Raw genomic sequence first — 19,508 nt, forward strand, 5'->3', positions numbered from 1 at the left:
TGTCCACGGGACACGAAGACGGCAGCAGTTGTACTGCTCTGCTTTTACATTTATTTTTAAGCTAAATGTTTTTCTTCACCTCTCCAGGTCGAATGCGGGCTTTTACTCAAACACTGAGATATAACTTAAGAAACAAGTTAATACTTTACCATCTAACAAGGCAATACTTTTTCATCACATGGTTAAAAAAGAATTTTTGGAGTCGAGAGAAAACATCAAAAGAACAATTAGTGATTTTAAACAACTTTTTAGAGTTTCTTTTTTTGACGTTACACGTTTCCTTAAATCATAGAAAAGAAAAAAAACAATGGTTTGCACCATAGAGGTGAATGCATGGCTACACCTGAGGGGACAGAACTGATGACAGAGTTACATGTGCTTGGGACAAAGACTACACCTTCACCCACCTACGATCCATGGCGCAGTCTTTGAAATACAAGAGCAGCATAGTTTGTATACTGATATTCGATGTTTGCTACGGTTCAAAAATGTATTTTATCCCCCAAAATAATGTAAAAATAACGCCAATAGCTGAAGATACACCCCCTGTCTTTGGACAAGCAGCTGACCAAGATAAAATTTGTAATTTAAAGCCTGGGCAGATAACTTTTCTGGTATCCAGAAAATCCTTTCAGTGTGTTGTCATTTCTGTGGTCTGAGAGGGAACTGGACTGGAAAATCTAGGCAGGGACAAAAGCCTATGGCCAATTACAGGTCTTTTTGGGCCAGGTAATAAAAGTAATATAATATAATGAAGGATAATTCTTCCTTCAGAACATGCTGTACATCATTGGGTGGCAAAAATAGGAGAGGGGACTGCTGCAGGAGAAACGTTGTTTCCTAAATGTCTGCCGAGGGGAGCTTTACATTTCAGGTGTGTAGATTCAAAGACGTTTAACACTTTTTTATGTAACAACTTGAAAAGCAATTTTTAAAAACTTTCATTTGACAATTCAGTCCTAATGTTTTCATAATTATAAATTAAGAAGATGTAAAAGTAGCTTTTAAAATTTTCAAAGAAAGGTTAAATTAGATTTGTAGAAATGTGCCTTTGCTAATTGAATTCTTTGCTCACATTATCAGTGCAATAAATGCCCACTGTTTGTCCTTCAACACATACCTAATAAAGCCCCTTACTGGCCTCACGCTTTTACTCTCTGTTTTAGCTTCATTTTTCAGGAACCACTTACTTAACAAGATGTGTCTGTAGTGCTCAGCACACCACGAGTTCACAGCTGGCAGTTAACAATTACACCACGTGTTGATTCTCTAAGATGTACCGAGTGCAGAAGCAGGTATGGCGTCTGAAAATATCACATCCTCCTCCAGCTGGAGATGTAACACTCCATGGCTATGTTTAGATGGAACTGTCTGTCTTCAAGCTTCACAGGTGGCCTGTGTGCAAAAGGTGCCTGCCTCCTTCCTCTTCAGCGTGGTGCTGGCAGACACTAAAGTTCATCACGGTGGTTGTCTGCTGTGCAGAGTGTGGAGGGGAGAAAGTTGGAAAGAAATGCAGAGAATGATCACAGTGGTAAGAGAAGGGGTAAGAATAACCATGCAGAAGAACAGAAAGACTTTGTAGCCCTATAAATATATCATCAGTAACCTTTTTTATGTTGTGAGGCAGCAGGAATCTGTTTTTGTGTTGTTGTGTCTTCCTGTTCCTGGACCCGTCTCAGCAGCTCTTTGATCTCCCTGTCATATTCAACCCACTCGGGCACAATCCTCGCTGCAGCCACCAGCTTGGGTTCCTTAGTCATTGGGTTATTGCACTAAACGAGAAAAGCAGATAAAAACACATCAGTCATGCCGCCAGTGATGCTCTCTCCCAACGAGTCAGATCGTCATTCTCAGCGCTGTCTGTGACAGGCATTTAAACCTAATTTGATTTCCAATTCGGTTAAAAGGACATTAGGCTATGTCTTGTGTCTGAATTACCAAGTGGTGACCTATACTACAATGAAACAATACTTCCTATTCCAGTCTACTGGACCCTGTCCAGTAATTCTCTAAATTAGTTTAGGACGCTGCAGGATTGCTCCTCGGCTGCTTCCTAAATACCAATGCCTCATGGACAATTGTGGCAGCGAGGATGCTCTTGCATTTTAGAGCTGTAGCAGCTGCAGCACGCTATCACAACAAATAAAGCAGATAATAAGGCGTATAATGTAGCACAGAGATATTTTTCAATTAACCCAAAAAGAACTTAAAGAAGACACTTGTGGATTTTACAATCTCAATAAAAGGAACAATTTCATTTGAAGCTGAATTTTTCAGCAAAGACCGTGTGTCCCGCTTAGCCTCCCACATTATTATTTAGTATTACGCAGTCAAATCTAATTGCTGTGCGACTCACCAGGTCTATAGTCTTAGCAGTGGTTTTAGAGGTATCATCACACCATGTCTCACACCACAGCCACTCCTGAGGAAGAGACTTGATGGCTACCTGGTGAATCATGTTGTTAGGAAGGTCCTACAAATATCACAAAACGAATTAAGTCTTGAAAGAGCAAACTCTGCAACACGTAATCCAACAGCACTATGCCTGAGTTATATACCTGGTCCAGGTTAGACAGACTGTTTGGGTCTTGGCTCAAGGCTTGGTACTGGCCTCGTAATCTGTCCCCGGCTGCAATTTTACGGAACTTCTTCAAATCGACTACATATAAGGCGCTGGAAGAAATATGAGCGGAGAGAGAGAGAGGAGACATGGAAAGCAGGTGTTAGAAATCCATTTCCTGAAAGGGGAAATCCCACCGGAATGAAAAAAAAAAAAAAGTAAATGAAGATAAATACCCCAGCCGCATTCACATTATTGTACCTGACACACTATATTAATAAACCCAGAGGTGCAGAATATGTAGTTTCACTTAACACTTATTAGATTTAAGTCTCCCAGAGGATATTCAATGCCTCGTGTTTTTCCTGGTCTCACTGATCATCTCTCATCTTTGATGCTTTTGTCCTGCTCTTTGGAGCGTAGCACCATGCTGGTATCCAATCAAGTCGCTGTGGTTTTCTGACTTTTCTTGTTCCGACACTATCAGTCGGTGGTGAAGTGAAACGTTCTGCTCTCTGTTCATCCACTGGCTGCCTCGCTGTCTGATTAGCCATCACACTGACAGAAGGAGAATTCAATACCACAAGCCTAGCAAGGAGCAGAACATTGTATTCATGACAGTGATTTATGATTTTATATGTGCCATGACTGTATACAAAAATAAAGCACTTAACTCTAAGCCCACCTATGTAAACGGCTTCTCACTAGAAGTTAAATGTTCAGTTCTGAGGTGTATGACACCATATTAATCCATTGCATTATTTATTTAGCAAAAACACTAAGCTAATTGTGGAAACAGTGTGCATAGGAATTAACAAAATGCAGTGGAGGAAAAGACATCATCAGTGATCTTAGAGAAGCAATTGTTGCTGTCCATCAATCTGGGAAGGGTTATAAGGCCATTATCAAACAATTTTAAAGTCCATCATTTTACAGTGAGAGACATTCGCAAGTGGCAAACATTCAGGGCAGTTGCTGATTTTCTCAGCAAAATGTAAAACATCAGAGATCAAATGATTAGTAGAAGTTTACCTGATGTGGTACTTCCTGTGTCCCAGATGTGACGCCCAATATCCAGTTTTCCAGAAACGATACCCTTCCATCTCTCTGCGGCTATCACAAAATGGTGTGTAGCCATAAGGAGCACCCTCCAAGTCTAAATCCCTCAACTCTTTCAAATCAGCTCGAACTATCTGCAACACGCAGCAAAGACAGACTTTGGTAAGCAGCCAAAGAACAGATGACACTTCAAAAAGTCTTGCTTTCAGTTGCACACTCCAATATAGCGGTTTCCTACGTCATTTCTGTTTGATCTTTACCTGGTCGGCATCCACAAAGATGATCTTGTCCACAGCTAAAGGGAATAGAACATCCAGGAAGAGGATCTTATATCCCCAGATAATCCTCTGCTTCTCAGTCTGCTGGTGGAGCCAACGGGGCCACTTGTACTGCACTAACTCATACTGAAAGCCGTATGACTCTGCCATGTGAGAGATGGTGTCCTGACCACAGCAAAAATGAAGTCCAGAGGTCAAATTAATGAAATACAAAAGCTGGGTTTGCCTAGCGAAATATTTATGTGATGTAGTAAAGATTTACTTTGAAAGAAGGAGATAGGTAATTCTTGAGAAACCAGAATTTGACAGGTGTTTGTGTATGCCGAAGCACAGACAGCATCATTATTCTGAATTGGAGACAGAATGGGAAAAGGTTAAGTTTGAGGATCAGGGATAAGAGGAACACAATGTGTAGCTCTTGAAAAGGAAGTGCGTGTTTGGAAAGTAAAACTGACCCACCTCAGAAAACGCTCATACAGATGGCCCGAGGCCACAGAAAAAATGTTCAGAACGTCGTCTTTTTTCTTCTCTCCGTCATCCTTCTTTGAGCCACCACCTGTGATGCTGTAAATGAGACCATGATACACGAGTCAGTTGTGTTTGGATTGGATGCGTGTTTTTCATAGAGTGACAATAAATCAAAACTAAGCCAACAGCCACCATGCTTTTGTACTGCCAGAGGTAACAGCAGCTGTAACAGCCATCAGAAAACACTTTCAAACAAACCATGCAATGCGATGCAACACGCCGAGATGATTTATTCAAATAAAATGATAATAATGGGGATGGAAATGCTGTGGAAATCAACACATTTGATATGATTTTCAGCTCCTGCTGGCTCCCAACGAGAGGGCTGAAATAAAGTTTTAGAACAGACCCAGCAAACATTATTCAGCTCTTCATGTTTCCATCCCCACAACATTAACAGAGTCCATGATACAAAGTGAACGATTCATTTGAAAAGCAAATCACTTAAGATTTATGCATAGATGACCTGCTTTAAATGAGAGCATCGTGTCATAGGATTGATGACTTTGGCAGGGATGACACAAATACTTCTGGCACCATTTTTATGATTCAAGCTGTAAAGTGTAAGTGCACTATTACAATTCACTGGTGCAATTTTGACACAGTGTGGCGTTTGAGACACTTCAAAAGAAAATGGGTTGTAATGCAAAAATGAATTATCATACATTATAGTTAATTGTGTTAGGGCTTGGATAAAAATCAAGCCAATCACATCAGTGTCCATTATCCCCTTTAAAAGCAACAGTCTTCTTCATGTGGAAAGTCTGTGGCAGCTTTTCCTGAGGAGAGACTTCCAAAGAAACATGCAGACTTATCTATAGTAGCTCTTTTAATTATTTTTTTGTAAACATGTTTCCATTGCTTCCAGATTTGATTGAAATTATGATCCTCACAGTTTATTTAAACCTTTATGCTGTTGCTTTCTACAGATTCATTTCATAATTAAAACTGGGATGGTTCAGGTGCAATTATATCAGACCCCTTTTTAAAGAATTATCCACATGGCCGTTGCCCTACTACCCTGTGTGGCTGGATGAAGAATGGCCCTGAAGGAATACCATGATTACAACTGAATGATTTAAATGACTTAAATATTTTTATTTTTTTAAGAAATGGAAATTGAACTGAATCAGCCTAGTATGGGAATGAGTACTCTATTAGTTGCATAGCAGATGAAAAAAAACTGTATTGTTTGTTGGACACAGGTCTCTCTTGTAAATGAGAAACTGAGACTACCTGTATAAATAAAGGTTATATAATTTAATTAATTAAAAAAATAAATCAACAGTGTTTTAGAAAAAAAGACTAGTAGCTTTTCAAACGTGAAGACAGAAGATTGGAGTGATTTTGTAGAGTAATGTGGAACACACGTATGAAGATAATGCCAAGCAAGTCAGCACATTACCTTTCAGACAAATGTTAGCTTTTTAATTAACTTAAATGTAAAAGAACAGATAAAAATCGACGAGCTAAAATATTTATATGCTGAGATAAGGGCACAAATGCAGGAAAAATCCAAAGTAAGGACACTCTCCACACTTGGGAATGCATCAACATACCCTAACCGCTACTAAAGAGCAGTGGTTCATGATGCAAGGCACATTTAGCGGACAGAAATCAGGACTTGTGCTGGAGGGTAGATGAGTCTGCAGTCAAACTGTGTCCTTGTCTGTAATAGACTGCTGATGAGGGAAGGAGTGTCTCTCCCACACTCAATCACAACCACAACCTCAGCCCCCAGGCTTCAGGAAGACACCAGTGAGTGAGAGGGAGGTGTGAAGGGAGGGGAGGGAGAATACAGTTTGTCCCTGCATGTCCTCTAAAACCAACTCTTTCAGGCACATCTTACCGATAAGAAAGATATACCCACAAAACACAAACTCAGCGATGGCCCTTTATTTATTTATTTTAAATCTGTAGTTCTGAAAATAATGTGCCTGCAGTCCTCTTCAAGATAAAGTATGACTCTTGATAGTTGAACAGTTGGCTTCTGGGTAGTCACCACACATCGGTGGGATCTGGGGAAGCCGACTGCCTGCCATGACTAAGCCAGGCATTATGAAGGGCCTCCAGCACAACAACAGGGTTCCCAAGATAAGCAGCTTTGGAGGGTCAGGTGAGAACCTGTTTGGCTGACTCACCCAAGATAATCTGGATCTCTGGAAGGGTCCACAGAGCTCTGTATAAATCCTGAGCTGTGGACAACACCAACTGGACAAAGCTCTACTTCTGTTTGCCCTCTGCCTATTTAGATTGAACAGGGTGTTTTGACATTTACCGAGTCATTCATTGCCCCCATTGTAACTACTAATACACCTATATACACGCGCAACACACCATGACAGGTTAAAAATAACATTCAGTTTCTCCATTATGGAGAATCAATACATTTGCCTTACTCAATCTCAGTATATACAGAGCAATATAAGATAACCTAATAACAAGGATTTCAGCAAATAAATACACGGAAAACACTTTCTATTCCGGCTATCTAGAATCAGTTTAGAAAAACAATGACACAAATGTGCTTTTTACAGCACCCTTCACCTAAAACCTGAACATCTCCCTCAGGTAACATCAGCGCTGCTCTCTCTCACACCCCATGTGGTCCACATGCTTGGTATTTCTAAGTGCAGCATAACAAACACTGCTAAGTTCCTCAGGCTGGGTAGAAACAATTACTTAATTTTTTCCATGCTAGAGACAAAGGGCAGAGGCAGCTAAATGACAAACTCAAAACGAAACAAAGAAAATACGCAAAAATGTGTGTGTGTGTGTGTGTGTGTGTGTGTGTGTGTGGGGTGGGGGGGGGGGGGGGGGGGCATTTGGAATCAGTCCTGTTGTTGCTCTAAAGCAATGTTAGACTTAGTGATGCTTGCTGACATGAGTGCATCTCACTGTTTCTTTGGGAGATTGGGAAAATACATCGTCTTCAGCTTTTTACAATGAATCTCTTGAACTATTTTAAGGATATAAATGAGGTCATGCTTTAAGGTCACCGTTACCATTAAATCAACTATCTTTTGGTAAAATCACAAACTACAACGTCTTTGATGAAATCTTGGGATTTTAACTTTGTAATATCTGAGCTATCAAATAGCTGTCCTCAGCTGCTTCTTGTTTGTGGGTCTGACTTCAGTAACTGAAAAGCTGTTCCACTGGGCTGAGACAGGTGACTGACCTGGCCATTAAAGAATATCCAATTTCTTTGCCTTAAGAAATTCTTGGGTTGCTTTTGTGGTGATAACAGTCATTACCAATTTATACTACAAAGTAGGGCTGCATGATTAATCGTTAGAAAATCGCGATCTCGATTCATACTTATGTGCGATCTCATTTCCAAATGACAACGATTTAAAAAAGAAAAAAAGAAAAAAAAAGACGACGACGACGATTGTACCGCATTTTGATCCGGGACGTAATCTGCATGAAAACAAGCGCTCACTCTTCCTGCTCAACAAATGAAAAGGGCGGAGCCTTATACCACGTGATACAGAAGCTGTGCCATGTGATGCTAAAATTAGCAGGGAAAAAACAACGGAGAGCACGTCAGGGATGACGAGAAAGTGACAGGAGAAAATCCGTCCCGGTCAACCACCCAAACATCAATAACGGGAACCTTATACAGCGCTTCCCTATAGACGTCGAACTCCCGCAGGCACAAAGAAATTACGGAGGCTATCACTTATCACCTGACCAAAGATATGGCTCCCATCAACACTGTGCAAAACGAGGGATTTAGAAAAATGATCAACACCCTAGACAAACACTACACAGTGCCGTCCCGCAACTATTTTTCTATTGTTGCACTACCTGCTCTATACACGCAGTGTCGAGCAACGGTGGAGACGGAATTTCAAGCAGTACAACATTTTGCAGCAACAACAAAACGTGAGACATTTGTTGTTTTTATGTTCAGTTTCAACTGTTACGAAGTTGATGTGCAGTTAATAAGTGCAATAAATATTTATATTGGAAAAGAAAATCGTGAGAGAATCATGATCTCAATTCTAAGCCAAAAAATCGTGATTCTCATTTTATGCAAAATCGTGCAGCCCTACTACAAAGCAATGAGTGATAAGTTTTGCAGCAATTTGCTGAATCCAAGCAGAGAGTAGAGTCTGTACACTTTAGAATTCTATCATCATGCATAAACACTAGTGACTCTATTCCACTGGCAGCCACACATACTTATGCCAAAGCATTGCCTCCACCATGTTTGACAGATAATGTGGTATCTGGTGTTTGGCATGCTGCTTTCCTCCTTCTCCGTACTGTTCTGTTTCCTTCATCTGGCCTTCCTGCTCTTTAGCACAGCCAGTGGTTTACAACCTTCTTGTCAGGCCTCTGTATTTGCATTCATGAAGGTGTCTCTTGATTCTACTACTTGATTTGGTTAGATGTTGTGAAGATACTTTTCTCTCTGGACTTTCTATCAAGAGTTCTACTGAATAGCTAATAAATACAAGCTCAACACTTTGAATCAACTCCAGATTTTAAATTAAGTTTTGAATATTGTGATAAATGGCCTCACTTGACAGTTTAACTGCTCCTAAGTCGATTGCCCTCCAAAATGAAGTACTATGCATAAAAAAGCTTTAATTTTTAAACAGTTAATGCAAGATTTTTCCCATACCTCTTGAATGAATATAGAAGAACTGCACTTCAGTCACATCTTTATTTTATAATGGTGACGTATGAGGCAAGATTACAAAAGAAAAAAATAGTGTTACTATCCAAATAGTAAAGGACTCGACTGTTTATTGTTATAATGGTGGAAATTCACATTAAACATGTTTAAAAGTGTCAAATGACCACTTCAGTATGTGTACAATTAATTCATGTGAGCCAAAACTTGAGGCTTCACGCTGGCTCTTAATCCTCAGTTTCAGACAGTTGTTTTTTCTACTCTTTGCTCTGCAGGATGTTAATGAGAAGAGATATCCTCTCTTATGGACAACAGGCTTCTAACAGACTCGAGACTTGCCTGTCCTAGTTTTGAAAGGAGGAAAGAAAACACTCTCGTCTACAAATGCAACTGAATTTTAATTTTAGATATATACATTACAGCCACTTAAGGGAGATTTCCCCCCCTAGCAACCATCTTATTAAGCATTTTATGTAACATTTTAATGGCATGGGTATTGTCATTATTTAAATATAAGCCTATCATGAGATAATAAATGCAACTAAGTTAGAAATGGTCTTAAGAATCCATCCAGTTCAATTTGCTTCATTATTTAGCAGCAGTGATCCTTCTCCAAGCACCTCTGCCAGCACATCAAGGACATGCTAGATCATTTATTGGTACTTCAGTTATAACTCTGACTGCAAGTACTTTTTTATGGTAACATTTAGCTACACTTCATAATACAAAAACACCCCAGGATATAGGGCCCACAAATAATATCTAGACCTGATAAGCACTATACAATCCAATAGCAAATACAGCACACTACTGAATGTGAGGTTCCAGGCATAACAGATCCAGCACTGTGGCGAAGAAGTCCACTTAAGCAACAAAGCTGAAAAAACTTCCCCTCACTCCTATTGTCTTTCAGTAGGAGAGCTTCTCCACTCATTAATTCACTCTATTTTTTAAGTATAGCAGCAGGTATAAGGTCATCACAAGATAAATCATTAATGAGTCTCATTTAGTCTGATGCTAGAGCACAAAAACTCAATAACAAAAGATCACAAACGATGACATCAGACAAGCTGTTTCTTTCTACCAAACTCTGTCAGGGTTTAACCACCTGCTTAAAGTGCACCAGCTGAACTTCAGTCCCCATATAACATCTTCTCCAGTGCTTCAATCAGAGGCTGAAGTAGGCTAAACATAGTGAAATACCATCCAACATGAAATATGAAAGCACTGGGTACTGCTCTTCTGCTCTGTTCCAGCAGACAGGTGACATACATATTCCCAGAACAAGGGGAAAAAAATCAAGCTAAACACTCCTACTTTATGTTACTTATGTCAGCAAAACAGGATTTGTGATGAATCCCGTAGCACTGTTTATGACTATTATTTCTGATTCTGAACAATACAGCTTAATGCTGTGTGTGTGCAGATATATGCAAGTGAACACAATAAAAAAAAAGTTGACCTTATGCATGAATACAGGCTGCAAATTACCTCACGACTTGCTGAAATCGTAGAAAAAAAAATCATCACATGAATAAACAAATGCAAAAAAAAAGAAGAAAAAAATCCTTTCTACACTATTACCATTAGAATAGAATATCACGACTGATTCCCATTCATTACAATACTTATGAGAGCACTAAAAGCGACCAATAAACACTGCATGCTAATGAGTATGACGAGAGGTATTAGGTGTTAAATGGTTTGCAGCAAAACTGCCTACCTTTTCTCAAATGTGCTCCAAACACTTCACACAGCAAGCATTAAGTGAGGAGACAGGATCACACAGTTAGGAAGGATTTGGGAGGAAAACACACAAATGCACACACATACCTACAGAAGCACATATTTTTTGCAAGACTAGATCTTACAGCATAATATTGCAGTCTGGATCCAGGGGAGGAGTAAGATCTCCTGAAACCGCAATGTATAATTGACAAATGGAAGGCGCATCAGCACATCTATCAATCCATCAATGAGCTCACAGCTGTTACTGCCTGTCAGCTGGAGAAGGGCTTTAAACCTAAAGCCAACCAAATATAAGCTGTATTTGAAGAGATTACGCACCTTGCTATGGATTCCCATATGCCTTTGCTTTCACTAGCTTCACTTAAAAGATCTTCGCCAAGCTTGTCTGCCTTTTTCTGCACCTATAAATATAAAATACACAGAAAATAAAACAATACTGGAAAATATTTTAGCATGGGTTATGTAAAATTGTTTTGACACCATTAATTTGTAATCAGTCAATCCTAGGCACATCTTAGAAAACTTCCAGCTCTAATTTCTTTATATTTGGTGAGAAAAATGAGAAATAGCTGCAGGGACTTAAAAAATGTGCATACATACATTGGAAATATTTGTACAATTTTAACAGGCTTGAAAGTCAATATTTGGCATGACCACCTTTATTCTTCAACACAGCGGGAACTCTCTCAGGCAAGCTTTCTTGTAATTTCTTTAAGTAGTCTTCAGGAATAGTTCTCCAAGCTCTTTGAAGGAAATTAAAAGCTCTTCTTTGTATGTTGGCTGTCTTTTTATTTTCCATTCTCTCTGAAGATGATCCCACACTGCTTCAATAAGACTCAGGGCTGTCAGGAGGCCAATCCATGACTGATAGTGTTCCACTGTGTTTTGCCCAGGTATGTTTTTACTTCATTGGCAGTGTGTTTGTTGCTCATTGTCATGCTGAGAAATGAAGCTGTTGCCAATCATATTCTTTCCAGATGGTACTGCGTGGTGGACCAAAACCAGACGGTACAACAACAGTGCCTTGAGGCAAACTGTTATTATGATTATGGGACCAGATGCATCTCTGTGATCCTGTCACTTTTTCTTTTTAATTCAATTGTCAAGTTTCCTCAACTTTTTTTAAGAGCACCCTGCTTAGACCATTTAAAAGTCTGACTCATTGGAAGCAAAATATAAAGAAGTAAGAGGTGGCTCAAGACTTTTGTCCAGTGTATTTTAGCTTGGATTGTGTTAAGTTGTCTTCACACCATTCATTTGTGATCCGTATATCATAGAAAACTGAAGAAAAGCATTTTCAGTGTGACATTTACAGTAGCACATCCAACAGGAAACACACTCACCCTGACTTTGATGATCTTACTATGGAAACTGTTCAGCACAACTATAACATCACCGGCATCTGCAGGTGAATCAGTTCCATCGTGCCTGAAAAAGTGGATCGAGAGTGAGAAAATGCTAATTGTTACTGAGAGTTTTAATACTTTTTTTATTTGTCAAACAATCTGCAGCTCACAGATATACATGTAAAGAATTTAGACTTTAACGTAGAAACAGACATACATTCATCAGCAGTCATAAGTCAAGTCTCTGTTAGGCAAATTAATAAACGTGTTTAAATAAGAACAATAAAATTAATGTTCCTAGGATTTAAATCCCTGTTTTTAACACTGCTACTGCAAATTGATCATTCAAGCTTATAATCTAGAAGTTTTGCTAAGCTGAAAAATGTGAAACTCAAATAGACAGAAATACATTTAAAGCATTTGTTTTTTGCTGATTTTGTGTTCAAAGAACATTAGAACACCAGAGCTAATATTTCAAGTAACGCAATCAGTCTAAGACCTGCAGTGTCTCTGTTGCAAACATTAAAGGGAAATACATGTGATCAGTGGCAGAGACTGCTTTACATGCTTCATCCATGGAAATAACACATGAAGGAGACAACAGCTGCTAATGGACCGACAGTGTGAGCACACACTTAAAAGCAAATAGTGGGACAGCTGCCAGGGTCACACTCTGACCATATTCATTACCCTCCATCATCATTAAGAATCACCTTACCATTATTTTACCCATCACTACTTCCCAGCCTTGCTCTATATACTCGTAGATTTAATGAGAAAGTCTGTGCAGTATTGATTCCGTAAAACAGCCTTTCAATGTAATTGTTTTAGGACTGATTTTCCCAGCACAGAATGTGTTTTGGCAGGCAGAATCTGCTGGGCCTAATGGTGAAACACCAGAGAGCAAACTTCAGGCGGAGATGAGCAATAGGCCATGATGCACTACAAGCCATTACAACCTCAATGCTTACTAAAGGCAAAAATCTAACCTTATCACTATGATAAATGCCCCTCTCTCATTGGAGCCAATGCACCCCTCCACCGCTCGTGCTCAAGTGCTGCTTGTATTTTGCCCCTTCTGCTGTCAACGGTGCAAGTCAGTCTTTAGGGCTTGTTTTAGAAAGCACGAGAGATCAATCTGTATCCCTGCTCTGAGAAGAGGAGAGCTGGCCATCTCATTCATCGCTGTCAGAGCGAGGTGTCTTGGCAGCACGGGTGGAAGAGGAAAATTCACACTCTGGGACTGGAGAGCGCAGACACTCCCACTAGGCTCTGATCGGCCACCTAACCAGAGAAGAGTGCCGCTAACCACAAGAATAATGACACTGCCAAGGTGAAAAATGACATCACCTCTTAGCTTCACCTGGAGGATTGGGGGATAAATCTTGGTTGTCTGAAATGATTCGAGAAGAACCGAGGGCTGTATGTGTCCTAAATCTTATGTGAGGATAGCCAGAGAGAAAAGTATCTGTGATTGTAGGGACATCTGGACCAGCGCACTAGAAATGCCCATACAGACTCGCATACACAGTTGGGATTACCACCACTTTGCTGTAAGGCAGTGCCGCTTTGTTATGTTACGAAGTAAAAAGAGGTTCCCTTGAAAAAAGAAGAATTAGATTTATTTTAGATCAAACTAAAAAGTGCAAAAAACACATTTCAAGTGCAGAATTCAAAGAGTGCAAGGACTGAAAAAGCTGCATTTGCTAGATATTTATCCAACAAACCAAAGCAAAGTAATGTTTTTATTTATCCAGGAAAATTAGACAACCACAGCTCGCTCACTTTAGTATGTGGAGCCTTTGACTCCTACGCCAACCCAACTAAAACACATTCTGCTGCTGATATTCTGTTGTCTGAGGTAGATGCCATGGCAGGTGACCAGCTGAATCATCTCTCTACTCTGTCTTCTCTTTAATAGCAACCCTTTCCTCCTACCTGTCTCTCTCAGCTCAATGCTGAGCAGAACTCTGAGCACTCATCAAAACCTTGCATTGCTACAATGTCAGCAGTGGTCCACGTTGCCATAGTGATGGGTTTCATAGCTACCAGAATGAAATGGAGAGTTAGCTGAAAGCAACTTTGATGTTGAGCTATGGATAAAGGTGCCCAATAAACACGACTTATTTACTTAGATAACTTAGGTCTATCTAGAAATATCAGGACTTCCAAACAGCTTTCATGCTTGTGGCTCTGTACCCACCAGACAAGATAGGCATAGGATGTTTAGAAATTGTACAAATGAACATAAACACGAATAAATCTGGTCCTTTTTTCTTAGTTTTGTGAGTGAGATGTAGTTTGGGCTGAGCTGAGAACAGGTGACTGACTCTGCTATTGTCAAACAAATACTGCTCCACTGAACTTGCAGTAAGTTTTAAACCTGGTTTTAACCTTTACTCTCCAGTACTCTCCTTATTGTGGTAGACTACAATGACCTGCATTGTGGAGTGCAGCACGCAGTAGGATATTGTGAAGATTTATCATTCGTCACAAATAGGACCCTGGAATCATCTGGGCTTTTTTGAGAGCTCCTTTGACGGCATGTTGACTGTTACCTGCTTAACTGATGATGAAGAAATAAAAACAGAGAAGAACTCACGTTAGGATTTGATAGATTTCTTCTGATCTCCCTTTACGTAATCTTAGGATCCAGGCTCCAGGATTTGCTTTCAGCTGGAAGTATCCCTGTTTTGGTGGAAATGGCCTTAGTAATGGCAATTAAAATATGATTCATTCTCAATCCTAGTGCAAAGAAGCTATGCTTCTGGACTTAACACAGTGCAAGAAAATTTGGGTTGTAGTATAAAAGGTTGCTGACCAGGTTAGCCATGACAATGGTGTCATACATGAGTGGGTCTCGGCTCATGCCCAGCGTAAATTGAAGTCCACGAGGAGGCTGGCCAGTTGACAGGTCAAAGCAGTGGCCCTCTAGCAAGAGGTGCTCCAGTTCAAATTCTGCTGCCACAACCCTGTTCACCTGGAAAGAAAAAAACAAAAACAAATTACAGAGCACTAAAATAGATGGGGGGGAAGCACTTTGGCGCTACCTAAATGTGAGAATGATGAGATCACTGGGTAGTAATGAGTCAGCATTACAATACCTCCTGCAAATGGATGTTATCCAAGTCATACGGGCTCCGGACTGCCTGCACCATCCAGCTCTCAGGTGTGATCATATTAAGAGTGAGGAGCGGAGTTTCTGGGAGCTCCATGAAGCGGGCAACTGGCCCTGGAGACACGGTGTCATTGGCCAAGAAAATAACATCCGGCTCCAAAACAAAGCGGTAAAAACTGTGAAGACAAGCAAAATCAAGTTAAGGGCCATTCCATAAATTTCAGTTCAACAAAAAAATAAATAAACTGACCTCAAGATCAGCTTATTTTTTTCTGTACAAATATTTCAGCCTATTATGAGCATCTTGTAATTTCACAAGTCCTTTTTCCAAAACCTTTTAGTCCTCATAACTTAATATATGAGACAGCTACATGGCATTTCCAAGCCTAAAAGTACAGCTCTGTTAAAACACACAACAAGATCTTTTTTTTTTTACACACACTCCAAGTGTCACAACCTAAAGCCAGAACAATTATCTATAAGTAAGTTTGAGCATAAATATCCTGAGATGTGTCATAGTTTCAAGATCAAAAATGAAACCAATTTAACGTCTACGACATCAAGTAACAGAATCAAGCACTGGTACCCTGGATGCTTTATCTGTTATTGAATAATTCACTAGATATGTTGAATAAGTGGCTGGTTAAAACAAGTTGCAGCATAGTAAAGGTTTACTTTTTTTAATCTACTTTTAGGTATCAAGGTAATTAAATATACTAGAGGTATTTAAGAGAAATGATTCAGAGTGGGTCAGGTGGGAAGGATTCACTGATTATCATTGGATGACCTATAATATGCAACAAATAAAAGACCGAACCTTTTTCCACTGGACCGAGATAAAAATTCCATCCAAAAACTCATTGTCCTCTTCAGCAAGCACTGAAATGATGACATGTTGTGCAATAGTCTTCTTTCTGTGACACGAGAGATGGGCCCTGTTGTGACAGCTGGGTATATACAATTTCTTCAAAGTGAGGAATCTAATTCTATTACTGCCAGTGTTCCTGCTCAACCAATAACAGAACTACGTGCTGCACTCTGTGTACCTGGAAACTTCTCTTTCTCCATCATTACAATTGGTGCAGAGGCTAGCTCCAGGCTAATCTTTATGCTAATTGTTTTTCTTCAGTGTGCCCTCTGACACAGAAGACTTGTAATGAGTGTAAATAACGTGGCAGATAAACATTACCAATGCTAATTCTTTTAATTCGCAATGCCTATAACACATTTCTTATTTAGAATGAGAATTCTCAGAAGTTATTACCAACTACAGCAGCAATGTGGTGACTCCAGAGTGAGATGGGAGCAGTAGAGAAAGTTAAAGTTAAGGAGGTAAAACCAAGCACACTACAAGAAACACAGAGTGCTCATTTGATTGGTTCCAATTTGTGAGATGGCCAATTCCCCACAAGACGAAAAGTGAGAGAAAGAAGATGAGCAGCCCTGTGGTCACTGCGGCAGTCTCACTGCTATGAGAAGTACACTACTGACTAAAATGAATCCAGTGACATAGAGCAGGATTCATGTGTTCCCACCATCAGCAGTATCTCCAGGGGCGAGCTGTAAGATTACCAAGCCTGTGGCTCTAAAAAGTAAAACGAAGTAGATACTTTGCGTTAAAAAAAAAGATTAAAAAATAAATAAATAATAGTATAAAATTAGTCCACTTTCAGATTTTTCTAGCGAGAGTATTTAATGATATATAATATTTTAGGACATTTCTTTCTTAAAAGGGTACTGTTTCCACAAACCACAGATCTCCAGCAACGCCAACAACAATGTGTGGCTGGGTGATCCTGTTTGTTGTTTTTTAGAGTCTGTCCTTCACCCATGAGCTCACATTTAGTCAGGCAGAAAGTGAAAATTGCATATAAAGAAAGCAAAACACAAAACACCTTTCCCACAAAGGTAAATACTATGATACATGTCTTTGTTGTTATATGCTGAACTATTAGAGGATTAATACTGCAGGTTGATTGTAGACATTTAGTTTACTTAGATCATATAATGTACTTTTATTGGCTACTTGATATAAATGTAGCAAGTCGTCAGTTACATCAAATACAGGCAAGTTGTCAGTTGGGAGGATATGGAGTGGATGGGTTGAAGAGAGTAGATGTGCCAGTGACTTGTGGAGGGACATATCCTTAATTATACTGGTACTATGTCTGGTCAATTCAAGTCATTATGAAAATCTTCCCTGGAAAGTGAAGATTTAATTCTTGAAGGATTTTTGGTTTTGGTCATCTTTCTTTTTCACAAAAATAAATAAATAAAAGCCCACACCACATCTGAGCTGAATGCTGATGAACAGTTTCAACCTTTAATTTGCTTTTTTTTTTTATTACTACTATTGTTTTCACTGCATGGTTTGAACTGCAACAATGAAGGTTGTAAGCAATTTGCCCAGAGATGCAAGTGGAGGCCCAAAGCAATAAGGTACTATTATTAAGCAGATTGCATCTGTGCAGTATAAAGGACGGTTCAAGTTAGAGATGCTAAGTCTGCAGCAGTAAGAGGATACACAAACAAGCCAAACAGGAAAATTTAATTACTGTTGGAGCTAGATCTTACCTCTTGAGAGGCATCTCAGATAACTTGGCCCTGCAGTTCATAAACACCTGCAGTCTCACATTGACCACTTGACTGAGCACCTGCAGGATTCACAGAAAATATGACCCAGTTAAAAATCAAGAAACAAGTACAACTTAAAGTGGCTGAAATGTGTTAAAACACACGTGAGCCGTTTTCTTACTAGTTACTTATTATATTGAACTTTTAAAAGTTCTTCAATGGGAAAGCATAGATATCCTTACATACGTTTCAAAAATTATTTTTTCAGTTAAAGAAAAATATCTTATATAATTATATCTATAAAAAATATTATATTAAATATAGTACAATTGCATTTGCAAGATATGAAAGTTTGAGTAAATCTCAGTTCAATTACAATGCAATGATTTTCAAGTCAACTGAAAATAATACAAAGATGAATACAAACTTTTCTCAAGTTCAGTATCTGACATGTTGTATTTGTACTACAGTGCTGTGAAAAAGTATCTGTCCCCTTACTCATTTCTTTCTTTTTTTTTAAAATATTAGACAAAGACACCCAGGGTTAGTTTAAAATGCAATTTTACATTTATTTAGGGAAAAGGGTGGAGGTCATTTCTTTTTTCCACACAGAGCCAGGTAGGTTTGGATAGCTTTTTCCCTTTAATAAATTATATTACTTAGATATTTTAAGCAAATATAAAATGCAGTTTTTTAAATGACGATCATTTCATTCATTAACATTACAATTTGTGAATATCAAATACATAAATGTGACAAATAGACAATAAAATAAGAAAGGGGGCAAATACATTTTCATCCATCCAACCATCCTTCCGTCCGTCCATCCATTTTCTATTGCTTATCCAGGGCCAGGTCCCAGGCACAGCAGTTAGAGAATTACAGAAGTCCAGACATCCCTATTCCCACCTGTCCCCTACTCATCCAGGTGCATTCCCAAGAAGAGACATAATCTCTCCAGCGAGTCCTGGGTCTACTTAGGGCCTTCTCCTGGTAGGACATTTCTTAAACACTTCATCGGGTACCAAATCCTCAACTGGCTCCTTTTGACGTGGAGAAAGAGCAGCTCTACTCTCAGTCCCTCACGAAAGAATTAATCTTTCCCCTGTCTACAAGAGCACAACCACCCTTCAGAGAAAATTCATTCCTACTGCTTGTGTCCATGATTTAATTCTTTCAGTCATTACCCAGAGCCTATGAGCATAGGTAAGGGTAAGAATGTAAGAATGTAGATCAACCCATAAATTGACTACTTCGCTTTTACACTCAGCTCTCCCTTCACTACAAGTGATCACAAAGGATTGATACAGCATTCGCATCACTGTAGATACTGCACCAATCCATCTGTCAGTCTCCCACTCCCACTCCCCTCTTTCCTCACTCATGAACAAGACCCCGAAATACTTCATCTCCTCCACTTGGAGCAGCAACTCGTCTCTGATGTGGAGTAGGCACTTCACCCTTTTCCTTCTGAGAACCATTGTCTCAGACTTGGAAGAGCTAATTCTCATTCCCAATGCGTCACACTGTGCTGTGCACTGCTACAGTGCGAGCTGTAGGCCACCACCAGCCAACAGCACCACGTAATTTTCCCCTCCATTAATCGGCACCTACGAGGTTCCTGTATGTTATGTTGTGTGTGTGTGTG

The 19,508-nt window shown here is 39.5% G+C and overlaps 1 protein-coding gene across 6 annotated transcripts in view; it reads right to left on the reverse strand.

Moving 5' to 3' along the window:
• Positions 1–231: 231 nt before the first annotated feature.
• uggt2 (UDP-glucose glycoprotein glucosyltransferase 2) overlaps positions 232–19,508 on the reverse strand; it is a 42,264-nt gene continuing 22,987 nt past the window's right edge. For 2 of the 6 annotated variants that reach the window (XM_026144496.1, XM_026144497.1), the window contains exons 27-41: positions 17,861–17,940; positions 15,273–15,462; positions 14,990–15,148; positions 14,771–14,856; positions 12,166–12,250; positions 11,141–11,223; positions 10,797–10,820; positions 4,357–4,461; positions 4,160–4,244; positions 3,880–4,062; positions 3,593–3,753; positions 2,559–2,673; positions 2,357–2,473; positions 1,607–1,772; positions 232–1,474 (exon numbers count right to left, since the gene is read on the reverse strand). In XM_026144496.1, coding sequence (XP_026000281.1) covers positions 1,449–1,474; positions 1,607–1,772; positions 2,357–2,473; positions 2,559–2,673; positions 3,593–3,753; positions 3,880–4,062; positions 4,160–4,244; positions 4,357–4,461; positions 10,797–10,820; positions 11,141–11,223; positions 12,166–12,250; positions 14,771–14,856; positions 14,990–15,148; positions 15,273–15,462; positions 17,861–17,940 — 1,665 coding nt within the window. In that variant the 3' untranslated portion in view covers positions 232–1,448. Of the gene's footprint in view, positions 1,475–1,606; positions 1,773–2,356; positions 2,474–2,558; positions 2,674–2,875; positions 3,149–3,592; positions 3,754–3,879; positions 4,063–4,159; positions 4,245–4,356; positions 4,462–10,796; positions 10,821–11,140; positions 11,224–12,165; positions 12,251–14,770; positions 14,857–14,989; positions 15,149–15,272; positions 15,463–17,860; positions 17,941–19,508 lie in introns of those variants that run through there. The other 4 variants (XM_026144499.1, XM_026144500.1, XM_026144498.1 and 1 more) reach the window with 3 other exon arrangements.

Source organism: Astatotilapia calliptera, chromosome 16, assembly GCF_900246225.1.
Source record: "Astatotilapia calliptera chromosome 16, fAstCal1.2, whole genome shotgun sequence".
Taxonomy (NCBI): domain Eukaryota; kingdom Metazoa; phylum Chordata; class Actinopteri; order Cichliformes; family Cichlidae; genus Astatotilapia; species Astatotilapia calliptera.